Genomic DNA, 10,410 nt, shown 5'->3' with positions numbered 1-10,410 from the left:
TAAGGATGTAGGATGTTTCTAATGTATTTATATATGATTTCTCTAAATTATAACAATATAGGGTTCTTGAATATTTATGTTTAGGTTATGTAACATATGTATGTGTATATATATGTTCATTAGATATCGATTTACATGTTCTCTATCAGGTACTGATGTACTGTTTCTCTAATATACAGTGTGACTATAGGGGTTGTCTAATATAATACAGCATTTCTGTAATATATTATCGTATAGGGTTTTTCTAACATATCTTTTCCCTTCGCACTTTATTGGTAACAATACTATTGTTAAAAAAAAGTCTCTCCTGATTACCCGTGCACAATGCAATGGGAGATCAGCTGGTCTTATAGAAAGTATCCTGATCTAATATTCAGGAAACATCCTACTTATTCACTATCTCACAAAAGCTGTACTGTAAAGTCATTCAAGCTACAATGATATTGTAAAAAAATCCCCACCTCTGCGTTTCACATGATGTTAATACCAGGTGCTGATGTTAAATTTTCTAGCTGCGTGTAAAAGGTTGTCGTTGATATTGCTTCAAAATACATATTTTTTGAAAAAGTTTCTCTTGCCTCACTTAGATCTTGTGCAAAGGTGAATTTTTTTTTTGTTTTCAAATGTCGTGTTGTAAAACGCTTCACATGACGAGGCAGTCAGCAGCAGGCCTATTAACAATGTGTGGCTTGAATTGCCAAGCAAGAGTTTGGATGTGAAGAGCTGTTGAATTAAACACTGAAAACCCTGAAAATCCTCTCTTCCGAGGGTAGGAAAGGTTGCGTTATTTGGCCAGGTGGGGGAAGAATCTGGTGCTGGACTGTTTATGCTGGATCTTCGGCTCTTTCAATGTTACAAAATTCTGGTGGAAGTGGAGTTTTGTGCTTAATGCCTCCTTCCGTGTGGACATAATTGTCAGGAATGGCAGAATGACCTAATCCACTCAAAATCCCGTCAATCCCACCTCAGTTGCCCTAATGCAATGCACACCTGTAAAAAAAGAACTTGCATTTATATCGCGCCTTTCATGACCGTAGGACGTCCCAAAGCGCCTTACGGCCAATTAGGTACTTTTAAAATTAAGTCACTGTTTGGAAACACAGCAGCCAAATTGCGCATAGCAAGGTTCCACAAACAGCAATGAGATAAACGATCTGATAATCTTGTTTTTTTTTGAAGTGATGTTGGTTGAGGGATCAATGTTGGCCGTAACAGTGGGAAAACAACTATGCTCTTCTTCAAATAGTGCCATGGGATCCTTTACATTCAAAGGGCCTCGGTTTAATGTCACATCTGAAAGACAGCACCTCCCACAATGCAGCACCCACTCAGTACTGCACTGAAGCGTCAGCCTAGATTAGGTGCTCAAGTCGCTGGAGTGGGGTTTGAACCCATGACCTTGTGACTCAGAGATGAGAGGCAGGTGCACTCGTGTGTCAGGACTTGATCCTGGCGGGAGTGAGGCTGAATTTAATTCAAAAATAATTTCTGTACAGCAATTGATGGCAGAACCATTGAAAAAGCAGCAAATTTGAAATGTCTGTCTTACAATTATCTGTAAAAGATGTTCAGCCCTTTGCAATGTGGCAAGGTCTGTACAACCACCCCACCGAAGCACGACACTTCAAATCTACGTAATTGGCTGTAAACTGTAAAGTATTTGGGTTGTCCTGAGGTCATGAAAAGCAGTAAAAAAAAATGCAAATCTTTTTTTTCTTTATATGCACAATTATAAGGGTGGTATTTGCTGCACATGTATTGTTAAGCTACAACTCAAGGGAAGCTCTGAAATGTCTCTCATTGCTTCCTTCTCTTGGTATTTATGGATTGTAAAAGAGTATAAAACATTTCAGCTAAACTTTTTATTCAGAGATAAACTGTGACGGTAAAGGATCTGCAAAATAACATGTGCGCTGCACTTTGTTGTCAGCATCTGTGTTTATTTAAAAACAAAATCTCCCTAACAGCAAAGCTCTCCACCCTTACACTCAATCAATACCAAACATGCTTAGCAGACAGTAAAGTATCAAAAGCAGTGATTCGACAGGGTGAGAAGTGCCTAAACATCTGAGCACTGCAATAAGGCAAAGTTAATGTACGATAATGAGAGACATTCAAGGCTAGCATCGATCCGGTTTGTAATGCAACGATGAGGAATAATAAATTAATCAGCCAACAATGTTCTTGAGTTGGAGTGATGTGTTACAACAAGGCATTTGAGTCAATAACACTGTCATGAGCAGTTTCAGTTTGCAGTCCCATGCTGAAGGTTGACATGCACGGAAGGCCCTGGTACAGAATCTTTTACGTCGATAAGGATGAGAATTTCTGCCAAGAAGACTTTGTTCCTTTTGGTGTTACGTGGCTTCATGTACTATTCAAATTATGCTACATTATAGCAAGAAAGGAATTATCGGCATGCGCAGGGTGGGGTAATCCTTAAACTCCTTCAGGTACATGTGGTGCTTGCCTTTAGCCCAGATTGTCATCTGGAAGAAACCTATCAGGGTAAACAGACCAACTGGAAGGCAAAGTAAAGAAAATGTTAAACGAGAATTGCATATATGTATTTAGAAATGTTATTCTTGCACTTGCGTTGAATATTTTTATAAGGAGATTTAAATCACCGCCGTGTACTGTCCTACCTGGAAGACACTGTGTCATTACTGTAAAACCAATCCAGGATCCCACCTATAGAAGGTCAACAAACAGAGTGTGATGATTAAAAATTTAATTGTTATGTTCTTTCTAGCTAGGGATGAAACAACAAAATGCAAATTAATAACCTGTTCCTCAGTGTTTTAGTGTGCATTAAATACAGCATCCATGGTTAAAGCAAGTGATTATATTAGTAATCTAATTGAGGGATTCAGGTGTTGACAGAAAAAAGTTCTTAAAAAATAACATTGTCTCCCCTTCACTGCACACTGAGTGCAGACAAACAACCTCCCCCAGACCCCTGACCAACTCACTCAGTTATCAGATATGTGTATAGCCTGGAAGCACCCAGTTCATGCTTCTTTGGAAGCAAGTTTGAGATTCAGGAAGTTTTAACATAAGAACACAAGAAACAGGAGCAGGAATAGGCCATATGGCCCCTCGAGCCCGCTCTGCCATTCAATAAGATCAAGGCTGATCTTCGACCTCAACTCCTCTTTCCTGCCCGATCCCCATATCCCTTGATTCCCTTAGAGTCCAAAAATCTTTCAATCTCAGTCTTGAATATACTCAACGACTGAGCATCTATGGGGTAGAGAATTCCAAATATTCATGAGCCTCTGAGTGAAGAAATTGCTCCTCATCTCAGTCCTAAATGTCCGACCCCTTATCCAGAGACTATGTCCCCGAGTTCTAGACTCTCCAGCCAGGGGAAACATCCTCTCAGCATCTACCCTGCCAAGCCCTCTCAGAATCTTACATGTTTCAATGAGATCACCTCTCATTCTTCTAAACTCCAGAGAGAATAGGCCCATTCTACTCAACCTCTCCTCATAGGTCAACCCTCTCATCCCAGGAATCAATCTTCGTTGCACCGCCTCCAAGGCAAGTATATCCTTCCTTAGATAAGGAGACCAAAACTGTACACAGTACTCCAGGTGTGGTCTCACCAAAGCCCTGTACAATTGTAGCAAGACTTCCTTACTCTTGTACTCCAACCCCCTTGCAATAAAGGCCAAAATGCTGTGTGGAGTTGTACAAATTGTTCTTCTAACATCCCACTGCACAGCTGAATGGGGCTCTGTGTGTCACTGGTATTTTTTGTAAATGCAGCTTTTAAGGTACGAGTACTTGAACTCTTCACTACTTTCTGGGGAAAGTTGCGAGGTGTCAGTATCACCAGAAACCAGCACAGCTTGTGACATCATTGCTGCTGCGTGTTACACAAATAATAATCTGCACCAAATGCAGGTAAGTTCGACATCCAGTACGTTTGATAACAAGGAATTTTAAAGGTAAAATTAATATCTCCAAACCCTGCAGCGGTGCTTTTAATAATCTAATGCAGGCACTTCTATTCCACACTCAATTACCCACTTCTATTACCCACTCAAGTCCACATACAACTCGGATTACGCTGAGAGACTCTGCCGTCGTACCTCTCGCACACTCCGCAACCATCTCATACACCAACTCTACAGCAGACGCCACAACCTCGAAACTAAGATAGAGTCCATACTCTCAACCTGTACTCAGGACACAGCAGACCAGCTACGTTATACCGCCAAACAGACGAGGCAACGGAACTACGCTGCCTACATGAAAACCAAGAGCAGGAAGCTTGAGAAACTCGGCATCACCACCAGCAACGACCAAGCTTCCCCTGGTACCACGGTTGCAACCACAGGGAAGTCTATTGTCAATTTATCCGACCACACCCTTCAACCAGACGAAATCGAAGTTCTCAGCCGAGGGCTCAATTTCTGCCCCACTACCAAAATGGACCCCACTAGTCTCGCGGCGGACACAGAGGAATTCATCAGGAGAATGAGGCTCCGGGAATTCTACCACAAACCCCAAGATTTCAGCAGCGAACCCAATGAGACAATCGACGATCCGGAACAGCAGACAGAGGGATCCGCGGTACAGCAACCGAAGAGGAAAGAGTCAAACTGGACTCCTCCGGAGGGTCGCTGCCCTCAGCTGGACATGTATGCTCAAGCTGTCAGGAAATGCGTCAATGCCAGATTCATCAGCCGCACTCAGAAGACAGTCCAGAATGTCACCCGAGCACAACGCAACGCCATCAACGCTCTCAAGACCAACCGCAACATCGTCATCAAACCAGCGGACAAAGGAGGAGCCATAGTCATACAGAACAGAACAGACTATTGCAAAGAAGCATACCGACAACTGGACAACCAGGAACACTACAGACGGTTACCCGCAGATCCGACCAAAGAACACACCCACCAGCTCAACAAACTGATCAAGACCTTCGATCCAGACCTTCAAAGCATCCTACGCACTCTCATCCCACGTAATCCCCGCGTGGGAGACTTCTACTGCCTCCCAAAGATACACAAAGCCAACACACCCGGACGTCCCATCGTATCAGGCAACGGAACCCTGTGTGAGAACCTCTCTGGATACATCGAGGGCATCCTGAAACCCATTGTACAGGGAACCCCCAGCTTCTGTCGCGACACTACAGACTTCCTACAAAAACTCAGTCCCCACGGACCAGTTGAACCAGGAACACTTCTCACCACGATGGACATCTCTGCACTCTACACCAGTATCCCCCATCAACAAGTTCCATCCCACCATCAAGCTCACCATGGACTACTCCTCAGAATCAGTTTCTTTCTTGGACACACGAATCTCCATCAAAGACGGGCACCTCAGCACCTCACTCTACCGCAAGCCCACGGACAACCTCACGATGCTCCACTTTTCCAGCTTCCACCCTAACCACGTCAAATAGGCCATCCCCTATGGACAGGCCCTGCGAATACACAGGGTCTGCTCAGACGAGGAGGAACGCGATGGACACCTACAGACGCTGAAAGACGCCCTAGTAAGAATGGGATATGACGCTCGACTCATCGATCGACAGTTCCGACGGGCCACAGCAAAAAATCGCATAGACCTCCTCAGGAGACTAACACGGGACGCAACCAACAGAGTACCCTTTGTCGTCCAGTACTTCCCCGGAGCGGAGAAACTACGCCATGTTCTCCGCAGCCTTCAACATGTCATCAATGAGGACAAACACCTCGCTATGGCCATCCCCACACCTCCACTACTCGCCTTTAAACAGCCACCCAACCTCAAACAGACCATCGTTCGCAGCAAATTACCTAGCTTTCAAGAGAACAGCGTCCACGACGCCACACAACCCTGCCACGGTAACCTCTGCAAGACATGCCAGATCATCGACACAGATACCACCATCACACGAGAGGACACCACCCACCAGGTGCATGGTTCATACTCCTGTGACTCGGCCAACGTTGTCTACCTCATACATTGCAGGAAAGGATGCCCCAGAGCATGGTACATTGGCGAGACCATGCAGACGCTGCGACAACGGATGAACGGACACCGCGCAACAATCGCCAAACAGGAGGGTTCCCTCCCAGTCGGGGAACACTTCAGCAGTCATGGACATTCATCCACCGACCTTCGGGTAAGCGTACTCCAAGGCGGCCTTCGAGACACACGACAACGCAAAATCGTCGAGCAGAAATTGATAGCCAAGTTCCGCACCCATGAGGACGGCCTCAACCGGGATCTTGGGTTCATGTCACGCTACACGTTACCCCACCAGCGAACAAATGTCATCTGTTTTTAATATAATGGGTCATTTGCTGGCTTTCTCTGCCTTCCGGATGTTTCTGCCTCTCTCTGTTTTTTTTCCTGTTTGTTTTTTTGTTGAATGTGTATTCGGGGGTTCTGCAGGTGACACCTCTCTGTCTGAACACGGTGATTGCCTTGGCAACGGGCAGTTGCAGGGGCATTCTGTAAACACCATGTATTGTTCTATATGTATAAATGCGTAGGCTTCAAGGAGCTCCTGAACATTTACCTGAGGAAGGAGGAAGTCTCCGAAAGCTTGTGAATTTAAAATAAAATTGCTGGACTATAACTTGGTGTTGTAAAATTGTTTACAATTGTCAACCCCAGTCCATCACCGGCATCTCCACATCATGACTATTCAACAAAGGTCATTCGAGAGATGTTTTGTTGGTTTCATGCAGCATCTCTGTAGGTTATAAATGATAACTACTGGGTGAGTGCTGCCGACAAAGAACGTACCTCGTAGGTGTAATTGGGGCAGGACACAAAGAAGAAGAGCCAAGTGAAAGGGTTCTTCGTTGGATGAGGAATCTTGCGCATCTTGGATCCTGAGGGGAAAAAAATGGACATGCGCTCATGATAAATACGGATAACTTCCAAACACAAGGGTTTGTCTTCTCACCCTGAGACCTTGAACAGGCTTCCTGAGTGACCTTCACCTCAATATCACATGAGGCTCAAGATTTCAATGAGTTGACTTGTGTGACAATTTTTTGAAATCCCTGCCTTGTGGATTACAGCAAACTGAAGCCACTGATTACCAGAATCCAAAAACAGAGCAGGCGGTCAATTGGTGGCAGTGAGGAGCTAGCAGAATCAGAGAGAGAGGGAGATGCAATGGGACAAGTTAAAGTCAACTTACACCTGTACGTAAGAAAGCTGGTTTTATTTTTGAAAATGTTCTACTCTTGACAGTTGATTCTTGCAACATTCTGTAAAAAGTATAAGATACTAATTGAAAACTTTTCTGAGTAGGGTAAATAATGGGAATTGTTTATATGGTTTCTGCGTTGTTTATACTGTAAAGTGAACATCTGAAGTGCACAGGAAAGTACAGGACTAAAAAAGACTATGTAGTCCATCCTAAGTGGTAGCACTCTCACCTCTGAGTCAGAAGGTTGTGGAAATCCCACTCTGGGTCTTGAGCACATAATCTAGGCTGACACTTCAGTGCTACCTTTTGGATGAGATGATAAACCAAGGCTCCATCTCCTGGCTCAGGTGGTCATAAAGGGTCCAACGGCATTACTCCCAAGATAAGCAAGGGAGTTCTCCTAATCTCCTGGCCAACATTTATCCCTCAACCACCACCAAAAACTGATCTTTCATCTCATTACTGCGTGTGGGGCTTCGCTGTGTGCAAATTGGCGACATTGCTTATCTACAAAAGTAATTCATTGGCTGTAAAGTGTTTTGGGCCATTCTGAGGAGGTGAAAGGCACTATATACATGAAAGTTATTTAATTCTATTGTTGCCTATTTGTTCTTTTCCCTCTGATCCCATTTTTCAATCAGAACGCTGAATATACAAACCAGGAAAAAATTTATTTGGAATGCATTGCCTGAAAGGCTGGTGGAAGCAGATTCAATAGTAACTTTCAAAAGGGAATTGGATAAATACTTGAAGGGGAGAAAATTGCAGAGAAAGAGTGGGGGAGTGGGACTTACAGGATAGCTCTGTTAAAGAGCTGGCACAGCACATAGAATCATAGAAGTTTACAACATGGAAACAGGCCCTTCGGCCCAACATGTCCATGTCGCCCAGTTTATACCACTATGCTAGTCCCAATTGCCTGCACTTGGCCCATATCCCTCTATACCCATCTTACCCATGTAACTGTCCAAATGCTTTTTAAAAGACAAAATTGTACCCGCCTCTACTACTGCCTCTGGCAGCTCGTTCCAGACACTCACTTTGAGTGAAAAAATTGCCCCTCTGGACCCTTTTGTATCTCTCCCCTCTCACCTTAAATCTATGCCCCCTCGTTATAGACTCCCCTACCTTTGGGAAAAGATTTTGACTATCGACCTTATCTATGCCCCTCATTATTTTATAGACTTCTATAAGATCACCCCTAAACCTCCTACTCTCCAGGGAAAAAAGTCTCAGTCTATCCAACCTCTCCCTATAAGTCAAACCATCAAGTCCCGGTAGCATCCTAGTAAATCTTTTCTGCACTCTTTCTAGTTTAATAATATCCTTTCTATAATAGGGTGACCAGAACTGTACACAGTATTCCAAGTGTGCCCTTACTAATGTCTTGTACAACTTCAACAAGACATCCCAACTCCTGTATTCAATGTTCTGACCAATGAAACCAAGCATGCCGAATGCCTTCTTCACCACCCTATCCACCTGTGACTCCACTTTCAAGGAGCTATGAACCTGTACTCCTAGATCTCTTTGTTCTATAACTCTCCCCAACGCCCTACCATTAACGGAGTAGGTCCTGGCCCGATTCGATCTACCAAAATGCATCACCTCACATTTATCTAAATTAAACTCCATCTGCCATTCATCGGCCCACTGGCCCAATTTATCAAGATCCCGTTGCAATCCTAGATAACCTTCTTCACTGTCCACAATGCCACCAATCTTGGTGTCATCTGCAAACTTACTAACCATGCCTCCTAAATTCTCATCCAAATCATTAATATAAATAACAAATAACAGCGGACCCAGCACCGATCCCTGAGGCACACCGCTGGTCACAGGCCTCCAGTTTGAAAAACAACCCTCTACAACCACCCTCTGTCTTCTGTCGTCAATCCAATTTTGTATCCAATTGGCTACCTCACCTTGGATCCCATGAGATTTAACCTTATGTAACAACCTACCATGCGGTACCTTGTCAAAGGCTTTGCTAAAGTCCATGTAGACCACGTCTACTGCACAGCCCTCATCTATCTTCTTGGTTACCCCTTCAAAAAACTCAATCAAATTCGGGAGACATGATTTTCCACTCACAAAACCATGCTGACTGTTCCTAATCAGTCCCTGCCTCTCCAAATGCCTGTAGATCCTGTCTCTCAGAATACCCTCTAACAACTTACCCACTACAGATGTCAGGCTCACCGGTCTGTAGTTCCCAGGCTTTTCCCTGCCGCCCTTCTTAAACAAAGGCACAACATTTGCTACCCTCCAATCTTCAGGCACCTCACCTGTAGCGGTGGATGATTCAAATATCTCTGCTAGGGGGCCCGCAATTTCCTCCCTAACCTCCCATAACGTCCTGGGATACATTTCATCAGGTCCAGGAGATTTATCTACCTTGATACACGTTAAGACTTCCAGCACCTCCCTCTCTGTAATATGTACACTCCTCAATACATCACTATTTATTTCCCCAAGTTCCCTAACATCCATGCCTTTCTCAACCATAAATACCGATGTGAAATATTCATTCAGGATCTCACCCATCTCTTGTGGTTCCGCACATAGATGACCTTGTTGATCCTTAAGAGGCCCTACTCTCTCCCTAGTTACTCTTTTGCCCTTTATGTATTTGTAGAAGCTCTTTGGATTCTCCTTTGCCTTATCTGCCAAAGCAATCTCATGTCCCCTTTTTGCCCTCCTGATTTCTCTCTTAACAATGGGCTGCTTCTGTGCTGTATGATTCTATGAATTCCCAATAGAATTATAGTAATATGAAGAGGAGAAGGGTGAGGTGGGATGGATTCAAGTCAGCTTCAAAAGGTGATATGTTCTAACTTAACCTCCTGACAAACACCTTGTTGGAAATATGTCATAAATAGAAAAGCAACAGGAGAATATACTGGTGCTTACCCTCTGAACGTAAATTCCTCAGGGCTATATGGATCGAGAAATTTCCAACTTCACATACCTACAATGATGCATAAATCACTGTGATATAGTTACTGGCTGCGCGTAGTCTGCAAAATATACCGTTTAGGATGTTACAACAGTGCGTTAGCTGTACGGAGAGTTACAGCTTAATAGTCCTGCCTGAAATTTGAATTTACTTCTAATTATCAAAACATTATCAATCATTCATATATGAATTCTAAACAAAAATGATTCCCCACTTGCCCTAATGCCTAATAGTTAAATGCACAGTCTGGTATATTACCAAGTCACACAGACCAAAA

At 43.9% G+C, this 10,410-nt stretch overlaps 1 protein-coding gene across 1 annotated transcript in view; it reads right to left on the bottom strand.

The window, feature by feature from the left end:
• Window positions 1-1,919: 1,919 nt before the first annotated feature.
• The window catches only part of LOC137324966 (very-long-chain enoyl-CoA reductase-like), a 63,022-nt gene continuing 54,531 nt past the window's right edge, over window positions 1,920-10,410 (bottom strand). Inside the window, exons 10-13 of the mRNA XM_067989659.1 lie at window positions 10,088-10,145; window positions 6,760-6,848; window positions 2,646-2,691; window positions 1,920-2,521 (exon numbers count right to left, since the gene is read on the bottom strand). Of these exons, the coding sequence (XP_067845760.1) occupies window positions 2,394-2,521; window positions 2,646-2,691; window positions 6,760-6,848; window positions 10,088-10,145 (321 nt within the window). The 3' untranslated portion in view covers window positions 1,920-2,393. The remainder of the gene's footprint in view (window positions 2,522-2,645; window positions 2,692-6,759; window positions 6,849-10,087; window positions 10,146-10,410) is intronic.

Source organism: Heptranchias perlo, chromosome 9 (genome assembly GCF_035084215.1).
Source record: "Heptranchias perlo isolate sHepPer1 chromosome 9, sHepPer1.hap1, whole genome shotgun sequence".
In the NCBI taxonomy this organism is placed as follows: domain Eukaryota; kingdom Metazoa; phylum Chordata; class Chondrichthyes; order Hexanchiformes; family Hexanchidae; genus Heptranchias; species Heptranchias perlo.
Note: the sequence above shows the minus strand (reverse complement) of the source record. Positions and strands in the feature narration are given on the sequence as shown.